We start from the raw sequence: 17,332 nt of genomic DNA on the forward strand, positions 1-17,332 counted from the left end.
TCAAATCCCAGGTCATACCCACAGATCTTTCCACTGTAAGACACTGCTTTACCTCCCACCCACTTCCATCCCCAGGGCTGAAGGGAAAGCATCCATGTACCACTGACAAAATACGCCCAGACCAACACCAATCATTCTGTAGACTACTTCTGCAACAGAAATGGCATAATTAGGTTACAAACTACTTTTCTTACAAGATATGAATTCCAAAGTACACAGGACAACTCCCACTGCTGTCAGCCAGCACAAGCAATAAAATCTGGGCCCCTAAATTTTTCCCAGGTCATCAGTTAGAGCCTTCCTCACGTCTTGACTTCACTCAAAAATTCCAGAGTTAATTAATAAGGCACATCAGGGGCTAATTCAGGAACTTCTGCAATAGATGTGAAGTCCCAAGGGCCACTGGTCATTTCCAGGCTGGCCCTCGGAAAACACTAGTTGGCATGTGAAATCACAGCTGTGACTGAGGGAAAGGCTCCCTGCCCTCTAATTGTCACAGTGCAAGAAACACAGAGCCAGCCTCAGTGCATCGTTGTCCGAGATATCAGCTGAATCATGGCCATCATGGAATTACATTATCTCAACCCTCAATAAAGGTGTCTAAATGCAGTGAGATTTGAGAGTGAAAACAAGGCAAGAGAAAGTGTGTTGGATGCTGACTTGGAAGGATCCCACCACATGGCTGAGTCCCAACTAAAACATAACATAGCACAACATGGCATACCCCTTCTTCACTAGACAAGTGACAACAGGGATTTCTCTGTACAGTGCTGACTTGTAGATGTAAGGAATAGGTAAGGAATGTTCAGCCCCTTCCTGAGTGCAATATTCAATGCTAATGATATACAAGTACATACCAGTGATATAATAGTTCAAACCATTTGAAACAACAGTCTCCCCTCTCTTTATTGAAAGTTTGATAAATCCTAATCCTTGACCTTGACTGGAGGTACAATGGATCACTTGAACCTATGATCCTGACACAGAGGTTGTATAACTGCAAACACTTTTGGCTCCAGCACAACTGGAGTAGGATTGGGTTGCTTCAAACTTGAACTGATGTGTGACTGCTGGAAGGCAGCAAACACCCAACACTGGATCTGAAGTGGTGATGAGACTTTATACGGGACTTTAGGCAACAGGGAGCACTGAGGGTACTTTCCTAGTTCAACACATGAATTCTTCACAGCTCACTGGTTTCTTGTGCTGTTTGCCCAGGCTGGGAATGTGTCCAGCTGAAACATAGGTCTTCCCCACGTGTTGATGGCCAGTGTGACACAGCAGACTGCAATGACGTTCATCATCAGTCCAGCTTTAACCTGTGAGGAAAAAAATCCAAACCAACAATAACCAAACACCAGCACAGCAAGTCCGAACCAGCAACACCCAAACACCAGCACAGCAAACTGCAGCAAGACCTACTTGTACATACACAAGAAAGATGGTCAAATAAATCACAGAAATAGCCACTCTATCCACTGCCTTCTGCCCTTGCTTAGGTGGAGATACCAGGGAACACACTGTGCAAAGTCTTTGAGTGCTTTGCTATGTATATAACCAGTCGAGGAGCTTTAAGGCATGTGTAACACGTCGTTCTTATTAGTTAGAGAACAGCTTATGCCCTCTTCAAGTATCCAGTTAGAAAACCAGTAATGTTTGTGTGTTCCGCCCAAAACCTGCCCTGTGTGGTCTGGCAGAAAATCAGAGGACCAGAGCCAAGGGCTACTGATTGCTACCTTCTGCTTTCAGCTCCAGTGGAGACAAGGCTTTAGACACTTGCCAAAGCCCCAGAACTCTGCAGGGCATGCCTGGACTTTAACCCTTCAGGTTTCAGAGACTTATGACTTGTCAGTTTTTCATTTCACTTGGGCCAATCTGTATGTCTGCCAAAGCCCATGAGAGAAGTACTGTTACTTCAGAGATGCAAATTTTTATCACAATATTAATGCTGCAGAAGAGAGTGGCATAGAGCTGGAAATACTATGCTAAGAAAATTAAACTCTTACCATATTTCAGGAAGAAAGCAATGGAGAATTTCAGATAAGAGAGAAGGCAATTATCTTACCATATCCAAAACACGGATGTGGCCGTAAGAAAACACTATTGCATTTGGTGGTGTTGCAACAGGTAGCATGAAGGCAAATGAAGCACTGAGAGTACCAGGCAGCATAATATACAAAGGGTGGATCTTGATAGATTCAGCCTGCAATGAAATGGAGAGAATATCACTCTGGGGGTGTTTGAAAAGAAAAGCATAAAGGATCAATCTACCCCAGACCAATGAGATACATAGACTTATTTTGTTGCCTCGTACTACATCACCAAAATATTTCACAAACATTTTATTCTGAAATCCACATGTGCTTAAAGATAACTTCCTGTTGTTTCCTGTCCAATGATACTTAAAAACAAGGCTTGATTCTTTCTTGTTGTTTGTTTTGCTGTATGGTATAATTTAGATTTCTGGTCAAATATATCCAACAATCTTTTCTTTGACCTCGGACCACCCTTTTTCCAGGAATGGGAATTATAATTACTAGGCACGTGGAGTGACACTCTTAGACTTTACATAAATTCTGTGGCACTCAAAACTTAAGTGCCAATTTAAGTCATTAATAGCTCAGTACCTTGATTGGGATAATTTTGCTTTGAGGAAATAGTCTAGAATAAAGTGTTTGTCCTTTTCTAATTAAAGAACAAAGTAATCTATTTTTCTCTTTATGCCACAGTTTTGATTCTGCTCAGAAAAGGCAGCAACACTTAGCAGGTTTTCCTCCTTAAGTTTTAAAATTGTTCTGGGTTCCTATGAGAAATTGCACATTCCTAATAATCAGGCCTACCACTTTGAGTATTTTAGCACAAATGTGAAGATGAATAATTCAAAGGCACCATCAGAAAGTGCTGGATTTTGTTTTGGTTTGGGTTTTGTGTGTGTGTGTGTGTTTTTCCAGTTCTAAGCTGATGGTTCAAAATGACCAGAAGTAACTGATGTTTGCTGAACTGTATTGAAAAAGTGACTGTCACTTCACCCTCTCCAGGGCCAAGGCACACACCTTACAGAAGGCATGACCTGGCTTCCTTTTAAGTACACTGGAGCAACATCCAAGACAATAATTATAATATTGCTTTTAACTCTCGCAGTTTAACTCTGATCCTCCATCTGGCAGGGTAACAGGACAGAAGCAATCTTACCAAGGATGAAAAGACAGGCAGGAAGAGGGTAGCTGTGGCCACGTTACTGGTGCATTCAGTGAAGACAGCTGTAATAAGGGAGATCACTGATGCAATGGCCCATGGTGGGATAGATCCCAGTGGTGTCATCTGACGACCCATCCAGGCTGAGAGCCCAGAGTTCTGCAAGAAAGAAAGTGGGTTTCAGTGAGGTTTAGAACCCCTGACTCACAAACAGGGAAGCCATGTTATGGGCAACATTCCTGACAAATAGTACTAAAGGACTCCAAAATTATACAAACACCATCCAGGAAAGTACAATTATCTGTCACAAAAACTAAAAAAAATTCCTTGCCAACTGGACATCACACTGAATCCCACTTTTCTGATTCTTCCAGAAACCAAATACTTGCTCACACACAGGTTACAAAATTATTGGTTTTCTTGCTGAACAAGAAAATTTTTCTGAGGTCATTGCAAATACTTAGTGTATGGCCCAGAATCTTCTTGGCACATTTTTCTAAGGTTTTTGAAGGTTATGTATTCTGTATGAATGCTCTATTGTAGGAACACAGGCAGTAGTTGATACAAACAGGTTACAAAATCTGACTTGATAGGTTTTAATGCTCTGGAACTTTAATAATCTATGTGTGTTGTATGTGGATGAATGTCAGGGCCAGAGCTTTAACTTGCCCCATGGTTTAAACCTAATTAGCCACAAAACTTGACTTTCCTCAAAATATTGCACTACTGACAGCTAATGCTTGCTTTGATTTAGATGCATCTTAGCAGTGATGAAAGAAACAATATGGTTCACCTCAAGATTCCTTCCTGTTTTTGGAATTTAGCTGCCTTTTCTGTGAATTTATAAACACAGCATCAACCCAGGATTTTCTTTCTGACCACTTCAGCAGTGGTTTTGCTTTAAGTCTGAAGATATATAACCCTCAAACAAACCTCAAATGGTACTGAAAATCTGACAAGTGCTATCTATATTTCTACTTTTCTAGCCAGGGCTGGGATCGGGATGATTACAGAAATAAGAAAGGATGCTCTTCTGGACTGTCCAGATAGTGAAGATCCCAACCTACTTGGGAGTCTCCAAGAGGTGAGATAAATTAAAGAAACTTTAAAGAACAAAAAGTCCTGAAGAAGACTCAGAAGCATTCACCTCTCCTTGGTTTTTGATAATTTAGATCTCCCTTCAGATCAGAACTTTGCTACTGGGTTTGGCTTTGGGTGCATGCCCAGTAATACAGGACTAGATAACAAACCAGGGAAGTTTGCCTTTGAGTCAGAGAAAAACAGATGTCAGGACATACTGCGCTTGCATCAGCCAAAGCAAAACCTCCTCCCAGCAGCAGCACAATACTCCAGGGCATCTTCCTTTGAACCACATTCCAGTCTAGCAGCGGGGCTGATAAAAATTGCTTTTTCTTATCTGAAGTGAGAAATAAAAAGTAGAACATGTTTTAGGAGAGCGAAGACACTTTGTCTTCTGTTCTGTAAGATAGCGGTGGGCAGATGCACAGCACTGAGAAATCTGCACAGGGTGAGGGTAACACAACGGACACGGACTGGGCCCCAGGGCTGCCCAACAAGGGAGGTAGGTGAGATGCTCTAAAGAACTGCATGCAAATCCAGTGCATGTTTCTGCCTTGTTGGCTGAGTGGGTTAGATGTTTCACAACAGTCCCTCTTTTAAATACCTTCTTCAGTCTGTTCAGGGTCAGACATGCTTGTATTCCAGCCTATGCATTTGGGCTTATGAGCAGGAAGGACAAACAGTAACAGGGCAACAAACATAGCAGGAACAGAATCAGTGATATACCTAATGAAGAAAAGACAATACAGGTTAGAAAATGGACACCTTTCTCCTAGCAAAGGGCTGTCTTCCAGCATTCTAGTCACTGATCTTTGCCATCCCATTTGGGGCTTGAGCAAAATAGGACGTCAGTTGATGTCTGAAGTCTCTCAGATCTGCCATAATTTAAACACAATAATAAAAGAAACAAGCTACAATACACATTAATAAATAGAGTCCTGGATGACAACTCATCCTTCCTGGAGGAGGGTTCTTTCTCTGCACTGAAGCCAAGATTCAACAGTTGTATCTCAAAGACAGACATCTAAAGAAATGGCCTGAATGATAGTCCCAAAATGTATTTTATATTCCTAACATGCCATGCACAAACACTACACAAAGAGGCCATTCCAAGCACAAAATCAATTTTCCAGTGAGTTCTAAGGTGTTGGTTAAATGTGGTATTACCAAATATTCAAATGTCACTGCAACTGATTGGAGCTCATACAAACAAAATACCAAGGTATATGTCAGGGTGACTGAGACCAACATTACAGAATTTTCTCTTCTTTTAGAAAGTTCAGCTTGCTCCATGTCTCAGTCTCCAGCCTTTTCACTGCAGCACAAACAGTCAAATCACAGATGATTGGTAGTGTCATGTACAAGCCATTGTATCAAGCCCAGCAAACATGTGAAGTCAGGTAAAGTTGGAATTAATGATCCCACATTCTAAATGGAATGTATGAGCAAGGGAATCTGATTAATAACCAAGTGGGTAAAAGATGGAAAAAAAAACTAAATACTTACTTTTCTCCTCCTTTGAAGAGTATGCTAGCCCAGCCTTTTATAAAGCCTGGGTTTCTGGAAAACCACAAGACCACCAGCAATATAAACAAAAGGAGGACATTTATTTCAGCATAAGACATAGGGCCTAACTTCTTCATTTCTGCCTTCAGCACACTGTATGCAGCTTTTTCTTTGTCAGTTTTCTCTGTCCCAAAGCCCCAGTTTTTTTTTATGCTTTGAAAAAAAGGGAGAAAAAAAAATACTGTAAGTATGAACGTATTAGAGGGATCTAGCATCCTTATCACTCTGCAGCTGCCCCTCTTGGGGACAGGCACAGACAACAGCAGAGGCCATAAATAAAGAAACTACAACAGTGCCAAAGTATTTTGTGGGGACACACCAGTTCTCACAGAAGAATGTGGTCTATCAAAGGATGGCAATTTGGAGTAACACAGGATGAAAAAGTCAGGTTTGAATCAATGGCTGCAAACCAGCTATGCTAGCTCTCCCAGGGCTGAAATTCACAGGCAAGAGATTGAAAAATAAAAAGGTAATTTTGTCTGAAGATTAAGAATGTATATGGCTTTTGCCTTAATATACCTCCCATGAACACAAAAGGTTTCCAGACCTCAAAATTTTTGTGAAATGGCCCTGCTCTCTGCTACAAAATTAATAACTTGTCATTGCATTTGTTTTAGCCAGATGTCTCAGTAAGCTGATCTGCACTAACTTACTGAGGGGTTTACACAACATCATGTAGATAAATACTCACTTGAGTCCCATGAAGGAGCACTGTAACCAAAGCCAAGCTAGCGCCAACATCAGGACCATGTTTGGGAATGAAAATCCAAACCAGGAAGCAAAGTCCACAATATCATTACTGTCAGGGTATAACCTGTAAATAAATTATTTTCTGTATGAATGTCAAAACATTTAGCAATCTAGTCTCCCTTTAATATGTGCTACAGAAAATTATGCATGTAAATCTAGGACAACCATTACAAGCAATCAGAGGTAACATCCACAGCCTAATTTAAGTCATGAGAGAAGGCAGCCTGATTTCAGAGCAGAACTTAAATGATTGTCAGTTTTCCCTGTGTTTTAATTTGATGCATACAGGAGCTTATGTTGATACTTTAGGTCTCAGTCAGACAAGCGTGGCTGAAAGATCTCCCATTCATTCTGGACACTTTTCACTTCTAACACATCTGTTCATTTATCCCAAGAAAGGATATTTTTTTCTTCCTCCCAACTCATTCTAGTAAGAGAACAAGGAATGTCTTCCCTGAAATTAACGCCTGTACTTCCGCTGCCTTCAACAGATGAAGAAGTTGCTAGTTGGCTTGAAACAATGATGACAGTGTTTTAAGAAAGGCAATTTTTGTTATTCTCTGTGCTTGCCAATAATGATTGGAGGAAAAATATCAATAGCAAACTTCCAGCTGGATGTTAAAACCAAGAGATAATGTAGCAGCTAAGGCTGAAGTACTTGCAACACAAGGAAGTAATGTTGGAAAAATTTCCACTGCAGATTGGGCTCCATGTAGATCAGTTCCCAACCTCAGTTTAGCAATGACAGAACAACACAACTGCACAGTTTCCACAGGCACAGCATGGAGGAACAGTGTTACAGGAGGGGCCAAGTTCCTTCTAGCTCTCTTCAGTGTGCTTATGAGTAGAGTTAATCTACATTCTTCTGGTGCTCTTTACTGCAGCTCCCCTTCCGGATGTGCTGCATTTCAGTTGAAAAAGAGGACACAGAAGAACCAATATCGCATAATCAACCACCTGCATGTTGATTGCCAACAAGTATTTCCAATTTTCTCAGAAGACCTTAATTCCATCACATAGCTTCCTTTTAAAAGACACTGAAGCAAAAAAAAATGAGGCCCAACACTTCATACACATTTCTCAGTCTCAGTTCCTCAACTAATTGCTTGAAGTTCACAGCTGAAATTGTCATCTAAGACCAGTCAATTGGTCACACAAACAGTATGACAGTGTAACTAAAAGAAGCAGCAAAAATTACTTACTGATTCATCTGGCCCTTCAGTACCACATTTGGTCCTGTTCCGGTAAGTGTTGCAGTTCCTCCAATGCTGGCAGCATAGCATACACAAAGTGTCATTCCCTTGCATATACGCTTCCTTGTTTTACTTTCCTCAGAAGATTTGGGGTCATCAGTGACTTGTTCATTGCTTACACCTAGACAGAAAGAAAATTATTTGCCTCAGGTAAAGTTAGAAAGGCAGAGAGTTCAGGAGAGGGTCTGTAGGCTTAGTACTTCCAGTTTGTATGTGCCATTTATTTTAATTAAAAAACTCACAGATATCTACCTAAATACTTCAGACTAATGTTCATGAGGAGCAGAAGAAAGAGGCTGATGGACTGGGTTTACATGATCCAAGGATGCTGTTGCCCACATCAGTGCCACAACTCCTTTTCAGTAATGTCTTGTTTCACAGAGAGGCTCACCACCAGCCAAATATTGTAGTCACTGAAACCATTCCAATTCCACAGCGAGAACCCAACTAGCTTTAACAGATGTGAATACAGGCAGGAAAAAAAAGCCCACTGAAACCCAAATCCTTGCTTGGCATTCTGTCAATTTACAATAACCACAAAACTTTACTGCTGTGTCCATTGTTCTCTGAGGTTAACACTCTAATCTTGAAGTCTGACTGGACTAATGAAGCAGGACAAAGAATTTATGGCAATTGCAACCAACTCACCAATATTAAAGGTATTTTTTGCACACTCTTATTATCTTCACTACACTTGTAATCTGATCTTTAATCATATTTAATAATATAGCCCTGCGTAACAGCACGGCAGAGCACTGAAATGAGAGGGTCTGAGTTTGTGCACATATTTAAAATGAAGTGAAACCTATTGTAGAACCACATCAGTAGCACAGGACCTTGAGGAATCAAGCATCTGGGTAAGATCACACAAAAGAACAGTTTGTCTAATGTGAGTCAAATTACAGTTCCTCTTTTCCATGTGGCTTTTAAAGTAGTCCTCTTTTTTCTCCCTACCTCCACATACCATCTGGTCAATAAAGAGATATTTATTACCTTATAGCCAAAATAGATTGTGTTTACATATTTTTTTCAAATAGTCCTACATGGCCTAGAACCTGAATCCCCACTGATAATCACAAGATTTAGAAAGTGGGATGCTGGGGGCTTGGATGGTTATTTCCCACAGGATATGCTCTTTACTTCCCTAAACAGGCAGTTAAGTATAGGGAAACTGGGAGGATAACTCCAGCTTGAAGGAAAGAACATAACAACTTGTCTGGGCTCTAGCACCAGCATACAAAATGGCAGCCATCAAAATTAAAAGCTATTTTGTAAAACCTAAATGTCATATATTTACAGGATTTCAGTCAGATTACCATCCTCTTTCCTTGGAAAGGGTACACAACACTCCTAGGTTGGGGAGCTGAGTGTAGCAAGCTCAGTAGCATCAGTTTATTGGTGAGCAGGCCCTTACCGCTCACTGCAGTGGACCCTGATTTGGTCTTTTCCTCCAGCTCAATCGCTGTATTTGTTTGCCCAGTTGCTGGTTCCACCGTGGCCAAGTCATGCTCTGTGACGTCCAATTGATCCAGGACAGCTTGGACAATGGGAACCATCATGGCAGTGGTGGCTGTGTTGCTTATCCACATTGACAAGAAGGCAGTGACTATCATAAATCCCAGCATCAGGCTGAAAAGAAAGACACAGAGGAGAGAGGAAGAAAGTGAACAGATGCTGCTAGGCTTTGTAGTCACTATAATTTGGAGAGCAAAGCCCAGGCAGGGATGTGTGCAGCCACCAGTACAGCCAGACTCCCTTCTAGGACAGCTCTGCCACGTTCACTGAAGGAATCCCAGCGCATAATTAAGTCTGTCATAATTTTGTCCCCAATGGCAAGCCTTTAAAATTTAGTCAGATGCTAGTTTTGGATAAAGTACAAATAAACTGCTCCTGTTGCTAGACTTCATTTCTGGATCCTCTGCAAGTACAGCTAAATTGGCTCTCGAAGGATCCTTTCTCTGCTGACTGTTAAATATCATCCCTGGGCCTTTGCTAAACTAACAAGAGGTAAGAGAAAACCAATGTAATACTCTTACAGTGCAGGTTTCACCCCAAGAATCAGAAGGACTCTCAGTGCAATCCTTTTGTGAAGATTCCACTGCTCAACAGAAATTGCGACAATCAGCCCTCCAAAGAAGAGCATGTTTGTGCTATTTAGGTACTGCAAGCACACCTGTAAGACAGAGAAGATAAGTCAGGCCAAAATACTTGCTTCACTAGTACAATTTGCTTACCACCCTCTCAAATCCATGGACTAGCAGGCCCCAGCCAACACTAGAATAAGAGGCAGCTGTTCCCTGCAGTTTCCTGAACCCTTGATGTCCTGTGTAACTGCTGACTTGCCTGTGCAGGAGCTCTTTGTGCATCATTGTGCAAAATGACACCAGTTTCCTAAAATGCAGCTAGGGGTTCAAAGTATGGAAGGTGCTGGAAATATTGAGCTCCAAAAGGGCTTTCTCAACACCATCAGCAACCTGCCTTTACCAGCTTGTTGGGCAGTGGTGAACCTGGGCTACAGATCCCCAACACAGCCTGTGCCTTGTGCCTCCAGCACAAACAACCCAGGCAGAGACCTGGGGAGCACACAGCACACCTGCCGGCACTACGGGACAAACTCCCACAGGTTTGTCCCATGCATTTTGAGATCTCCCACAAGACTGTCAGCTCTACTTTCACTTCCTCTTTGTGGTTGGGAACACACAAACTGCTGGCACTAGTGGGACGCTCTCCAGCAGAATCCATGTCCAAAACAGACCCTCCCCTCTGCCACCTCAAGAGCCCCACTGTTAACACTTTGGGCAAATGTGTACGTAGTTCAGCATCTTCCCATATAATACAGACTTGTTGGCTAAATACTGATGAGGGATCAGAGCACTGGATTTCTCTGTATCAGACCTGGATTGCAAAACTTCCTTACTTTTTTAGAGGTCTGAACTCCAAGCAGAGGGAAAAATACCACTGGCATGAGGGAAGTGACAGCCAGGGGGATCACTTCAGTGCACCAGTACACAGCCATGATAATGATGATATATGCACATCTGGCCTCCTGCAACATAAAAGACGACACATTTAAGCATTTGAAACTGTTTTTAAAGATAAGAAACACATTGGTAGCTCTTAAAAGTGGCTCACACGCTCCACTGTCTGTATCTTAACAAGTTATGCTGAATGAGGACTTAAAGTTGTGCTTTTAAATCATGTTCTGAAGTCACTTGTATAAAAAAGCTCTTTTTGACCAAGAAGACCATAGTGTTTGCTTTAATACAACCACACAAAATAGATGCTGTGAGAAAAACAAATCTTCCACCACTAGGTAAGTGCACAGTTTGGCGTGTAAAATTACTCTTGGTGGTTGAGGTCAGCAGATTTTACATCTAGGAGCCAAGAACAGCAATATAGAGTTAATTTTTTTAAATGGAAGGCCAAATTTCCCAGTGTGGATGATTAGCTTTTCTGAAATTCACAAGTCTTTGATGTATGTCCAGTAACACAGTTGAGCTCAGAAACTATTTCACTGAATAATTTAAAATTTCTTTGCTTTTTAAAGTAACTCCTAAAGTAAAACTTTTTTTTTTTTTTGTGACTAAGCACATTAGAGGTATTAAACTATTTTCCCATATCATACTGTCCCTACCTGCTAAGGTGATTCCCTAGTTTAGAATTGTTGTAACCTGTCTTTTTGGACTGTTGACCAGGCATTTCTGTATCCCAGCCTTCTGTGGTTTGTACTCTAAAAATTGTCAGGAGAAGCAGGTATTCATTAGCTAACAGTGAACTGCTTGAAAGCTGAAGTCCGTGTTCTGTAGCTCACTATTTGCTCCTATTTAGGGCATGTGTATATGGGATTTTACTCTAATACAACAAATGTGACTTTATTGCTAAAATAAATGGTGTGACAGTGACACTTAAAAACTGACATCAGGTGTTATTAGTAAGAAGGGCTGTGTTTTCATTAATTTTTTTGAGTGTTGGGGAAAAAGTTTAAGAACCAGAAAACACCTTTTGTAAGTAATGTGAAATTTTTTCCCTCAAGTTTCCAGGTTAATTACAGCACAAGTTTTGAAAAGAAAAATTCTTCAGAGACTAGACGATATCAGGCAGATCCTGTAGAAGTCCCTTCCCTTTATAAATATGAGGTCAGCTCATGTTACAATTCATGCTGTACTGCAGTAATGCAGGGGTAGAACTGACTGTGGTTAATCTGTTGCTAGTATGAAAGACAGATAAACAACTCTAAGTGAATAAAATTCAAAATCCTGGTTTTAGAGAGTAGAGAGTAAATAATTTATGTGAAGTTCAAAAATACAGCCATGCTTATAATTTAACTCCAGCAACTGTGGCCAATTCAAACAACAAAAGATTTGGAATTAAATACATATTTGTATTTATACCTATATATATATATATATATATGTGATTTATGGAAACAGCCACAGAATGTCTCTTTGGTGTTTCTGTGCAGTTGACACAAAACACAGTGACTTGACTCCTGGCTGAGAGATGAAAAAGCAGTCACTGACAGAAATATTGCCTTCCCATTGTGAAATATTGTAATTTCTTAGGTTAGACTAATGACAAAATATGCCTACAAATAATGGCAAACTGAAGACATACTTAATTTTTTTGGAAATTATCTTCCCTAGCTTTGATCAAAGTGGAGCTTAACAGTCAGGAATTCCTCATTGTATAAAGCACCACCATTCAACTGAAAGGCCAGGCTGGTATAACTTAATACCAGACAGGTAAACAAGAAGGGTTGGCAATTTGGTTTATAAACACAGATAAAATTTTCCCGTACTTTAAAACAGATTGAGCGATACAAGTTGCTCAGAAGAAAGGCTGGCTTTGGCATTAGAATAGCCTCCAAAGCTCTAGTAGGCTAAAATACTGCAAACTCAGCTTTCACACTTGATCAAGAAGGCTACAAGGCATTAAAGCTCAAACTTTCCTGGGTTATTCCAATTTTACGCTGGTGTAACTCCACTGAACGCAAAGGAGTTGTGCCATCGCCATCCCTGGAGTAAGATGGATTAATTGGAAGACATGGCATTTGAAATCCTGACCAATTCACACAACACAACGCTGACTGCATCAGGATGGAGAATGCCACCAAGCAACATGCTGGGAGTACCAGACCCTCAGCAGAGAGCTGGGGGAAGCACTCCTGCCCTTCAGCCCACTCCAATCGCTACGACCTAATGCAGGACAATCCCAATGCCGGCCAGCTACGCCCGGGTTTGTCTTGGCCCAGAATGAATTGCATCTAATTGGCACGGTGGGTGGGTGCCACCGGGAGCAGGCCCGGAGCCGGGCGGAGTGGGGTCACCCGGGGGGCAGCAGGCCCGGAGCCGGGCTCTGTTCACCTACCTTCGTGGTCACGGCGAGCGGCAGCGGCAGCAGCAGCAGCGGCGTGAGGAAGAGGATGGCGAAGGAGCGGTACCTCAGCAGGGGCTGCAGGCACGTCGGGGCCATGCTCTGTGGGGTGACACGGTCAGGGCGCGAGCGCGAGCAGCGCTCGCCGCCGCCGCTTTAAGTACGGGGCGGGAGGGACGGGAGGGACGCGGCCGGGGGCGACACGTCCCGCCCGCCCCGCCGGGGGCCGCCCCGGGCAGCGGCGCGGCTCAGCCCCGGGAGCGAACGAGCTCGCCCTCCCTGCCGGGACACGGCGCGGGCCCGTGGGGTACCCCCTCCCCTACGGCCACCCCCGCGCCAAGGAAAGCGGCTCAAGGGCTGTGTATCAGCTAGCAGCGCCGTCGGGAGAGCGCGGTAGCAGCGCTCTCCCTGCTCACAGAGCGCACAGAGAGGTGCCGGCACGCACAGGCTCCCACAGCGTGCAGGGACCGGTGCTGCCGCGGCCCCCTTCGGGAGCTGGGCTTTCGGGAGGTGCTGGTGCCGCCAAGGGAGCATCGCCCCCGCTCATTCACACCGTGGTGGGGAAGGACTGAGCTCCTTCGGGGAAATGGAGAGTTAAAACCACGGTGGGGATCTCCCCAAAACAAAGGTCTGTGCAGGCATGCATGGCTGTGTTTTGCTATTATTTTGAGAGGCATTGTGCCTCTGGATCTGGGTTAAAAATAACCCAGGAAGGTTAACTTGAAAGGTTATTTTTGACGTTGTTGACTTCAGTGACTTTGTCTACAGCGCAGCCTTGGAATCCAAAGGGACAGCCCTACTGATGGTGGCCAGCACGACTGGGTGGGCAGAAAGGGACAACTAGACAGAGGACAAACAAATAGTTGATATTTTAGGTTTCGCTTCTGGAATGGCAACAGACACCTGAAATTGAAGTCAGCATAAATCATATCTCAACAATTTGATCCTGCAATCTCTTAATACAGTCTTACCAAGCAGTTACTCACAGGAATAAAGAATTTCAGATTCCACAGCAAGTAATGAGGGAGCTCTGACTACAGCTTGAACTCTTTGTCCTCTGCTGACCAAAGGAGCTTGAGTGACAGAAGTTCAAAACAAGACACTCCAATGTTACTTTTCATTTATAAAAGCAGTGAATGCCCACTAAGAAAAAAAGTAGCTAACCGGATCTGGACAGATTCCAAATCTTCAAACCTTTCTGAGCAGTCCCTCTGGGTAACTTACCAACACAGAGGAAACACACTTCACACCAGTGCAAAGTCTAGCAGAAAGTGGGGAATTGGCCAAAACTTGAATTCCTGTGGCCTGTCTCCAATGAAAAAATGGTTCCTAGTCAAAAAAAGAAAAAAAGACTAGAAGCACTTAAATAAGAAAATGCAAATTGTTCACTCTAAAGGAGCTGTTCTAAGGTTAACTCTGATAGACCTGTGCAAATATGATTTTTTGTCTTCTTGTTTCAATAAGATGCAGTGAAGAAAAAAAAAAATAAAGAGAAAGACAAGAAATGTGTTGATACCTTTAGATGGCCTAATCTTGTGAAAGGAGACTTGCTTGTTTTACCTGGGGATGAGACATGGGACTCCATGGGCAATTTAAACTAGCTAATTCATGCCTCAGTCCTTTTTTTTTTAGTCAATACAGAAAAGGGAATCAATATTCTCTTATTGTGCAGAATTATTGCAAACTGGCCTTCATATCATTTGATTATGAGCTTCCTTTTCACTGTGCCAAGGAGAGGACAGATAAAGTTTTGGCTGCTTGCTTTACAGAACTGGTCTGACAGCTGGGTAGAAGAGAGCTGCAGAGAGCTTAAGCACTTGCAAAACATCCAGGATGAGTTTTAGGTGATCCAAAGAGCATTCAAACAAAAACCTCCCACAGCCTGAAATTCAGCTCATGCTAACTGAGCACCAATTGCTCACCTTCAAGAAAAAGGAATCCCTTCCTCTAGTCTCTGAACGCAATAGGTTTAAATAGTGCTTTAGAAGCAGTGGGTAAAACCAGCTTTTGGTTGCAGACATCATTTAGAAGCAGGAGACTGTAGCATCCTTAGATACCCTAGTGTTGAATAATGTACTTTTCTTGTTCTTCTTGATAGTAAGTTTCAAATCAGTTTTCAAAGGAACTCAAATTTTTGAGTTACAAAGAGGCTTCGGCATGGGTGGTGATGTGAGGTGGAACCAGAAGCTGAATCAGATCTCTTGTACTTGAAATCCCTTTTCCTGGTGGCAAGATACCATTTTTTCCATTTGCTGTTCTGCTGCCCTAATAAACCCCGGTATTTTGAAGCATGTCAAGAATTAAGGGTTTGAGTAACAGAGCCAAGCCCATCTTGTGGCTCACTGCCACCAACCTTCCCTGGCCTTTTCAACATTTCTCAGCTGGTGGCTCTGGGGTTCATTTGATTTAACTTGACAAAGAAAGCAGAACATTTTTCTGCTGTTCGTGAGCTGAATAGGTTCAATGAAGTGTTGAGTGAGCACTAGAGCCAGCTCAAGAGACTGGGCTAGTTATGGCTGGGCAAGGAACAGCTGTGGCAGGAACAACCGCAGCTTTCAAGACAGAAAATGCCTAGGTGACCTTGACAGCATTGTCAAACCACATGCAGAGTCTTGCAATCTTTCCTTTTATACTTCATATACCAGAATCAATTACGTGAACCGTGGCCAAGAGTTGCAGTTAGAAGTGGGACACTGCTGAAGACTAGTAAAGAAAGGCTGACCTGTATTATTTCGTAGAGAAAGGAACTGAAAACCAATCCCACTTAGAAAGTAGAATTTCCAGGGTCTGTCCAGGTAGAAAAATTGTAAAATGCAGATTTTTTTATAGCTTAGTTTGTTCCTGAGAAGCTGCTTTTCTGATATATTGCACTCTCTACAAGGCAATCATCCCAGTTACTCCAGTTATTGGAGGATAGGAACGGTCTGTAAAAAGGTGGCTTTACAGGCAGAAGCTGGTTCATTTAATTACAGATAGACATATTTTCTGCTTCTAATTCAAATGCTGCCCAAGCACACAAGTACAGTTTACTTGTTCTAAACAGTCCATTTGACCTAGATAACTGCTACTCTCTCTCGAGACAAAAACTCCTCACATTCTTTTTAAAGTTCTTTCATGTTTCACGCTCCATGCAACAGCCAGAGGTACAAAAGTTTTAACAAAATAAAATTAAACAAGGATTGTAAGTTGTATCATACTTGACACTGAGAAACAAAAATTAAAACAACTGACCCTGAGATATTCTAGGATGTAGCAGAAAAAGAATGTTTTCTACTTGGGCTTTTGAAAGTCATATTTAAAAAACACCCAGCTCAGAACTTACCTCTATCTGATTCTTGCCTTCAAAAGGTGCCTAGAAGAGGTCTTGTATGGTAATGTTATGTACTGGAAGGTTCACACGGAATTTAAATAGAAAGAGTTATTACCAGCATTCACTCCTTCATTGCTCTCCATTTTCCCTCCAGTCGGTCCTTCCCAGTTACTGCCAGCCCACTGTCCTGCTTCAGGAGTAGCTTTCAACTAAGTTCCCAGTGGAGCATCTGATATTTTTCCAGGAAAAGCTCTCAAGACTCTGAATGAACAGTCCTTTCGGCACAATCCCCGTGCCCAACAACATTCTACATAAAAGCCCTCATTATGAATTTTGAGTCAGTGGGATTTTCTCAGTCGGTATATGTTGCTGATCAGTCTTTCTTGACCTAGAATTGGTGTTTCCCATATAGTTTGTGCCCTAAAGCCCATTCAAATGCTGTGCAGGCTAATGACCACAAAAGAAAAAAGATCCAAAAGAAAATCACATTAAAAATTTGTGTCAGAATTGGCAGCTCTGTAACCTCTCCCTTAGCTGCCATCTCATTAACATATTTGTTCAAAAGCCTTTTCTCTGCTTCATTACATAATTTGTGTTACAAAATCCTGATAAACGTTCATTATTCCCAGATCTAAATAATGGCTTACTGCGCTTCCTTTTTCATCTTCTTTCATTTTTCCCAGAGAAAAATGGGGCACAGAAGGGGCTTGTTTAGATGGGAAATGAACCACACCAATTTCTGAGAAACATCTGTGGCAGCTGTTGTCTATGACATTATGATACATTGTGCAAAGACTAGTGAATG

At 42.2% G+C, this 17,332-nt stretch overlaps 1 protein-coding gene across 3 annotated transcripts; it reads right to left on the bottom strand.

Moving 5' to 3' along the window:
- Window positions 1-880: 880 nt before the first annotated feature.
- LOC139599877 (Na(+)/citrate cotransporter-like) lies at window positions 881-16,942 on the bottom strand. 3 transcript variants are annotated; one of them, XM_071447564.1, is made up of 14 exons: window positions 16,643-16,942; window positions 14,442-14,546; window positions 13,212-13,319; window positions 10,762-10,890; window positions 9,881-10,017; window positions 9,259-9,473; window positions 7,794-7,965; window positions 6,533-6,655; window positions 5,782-5,994; window positions 4,880-5,001; window positions 4,494-4,612; window positions 3,193-3,354; window positions 2,066-2,203; window positions 881-1,319 (listed from the first exon to the last, which is right to left on the bottom strand). In XM_071447564.1, the coding sequence occupies exons 1-14, from the start codon at window positions 16,646-16,648 to the stop codon at window positions 1,191-1,193; spliced, it is 1,878 nt and encodes a 625-aa protein (XP_071303665.1). In that variant the 5' UTR covers window positions 16,649-16,942; the 3' UTR covers window positions 881-1,190. The 3 variants fall into 3 exon arrangements, with proteins under 3 accessions (XP_071303665.1, XP_071303666.1, XP_071303667.1); XM_071447565.1 differs by having other exon boundaries at window positions 16,540-16,939; XM_071447566.1 differs by lacking the exons at window positions 14,442-14,546; window positions 16,643-16,942 and adding an exon at window positions 14,204-14,248.
- Between the last annotated feature and the right edge of the window lie 390 nt (window positions 16,943-17,332).

Source organism: Agelaius tricolor, unplaced genomic scaffold (assembly GCF_023055355.1).
Source record: "Agelaius tricolor isolate 1412-34295 unplaced genomic scaffold, bAgeTri1.0.p SCAF_25, whole genome shotgun sequence".
NCBI classification, from domain to species: Eukaryota; Metazoa; Chordata; class Aves; order Passeriformes; family Icteridae; genus Agelaius; species Agelaius tricolor.

Coding starts and splice junctions, on each gene's coding strand:
- LOC139599877 (XM_071447564.1), bottom strand. Junction 7,966..9,258: donor AGGGTCCACTGCAGTGAGCG/GTAAGGGCCTGC, acceptor CTTTCTGTCTAG/GTGTAAGCAATGAACAAGTC. Junction 3,355..4,493: donor CTTTGGCTGATGCAAGCGCA/GTATGTCCTGAC, acceptor TCTTTCTTGCAG/AACTCTGGGCTCTCAGCCTG.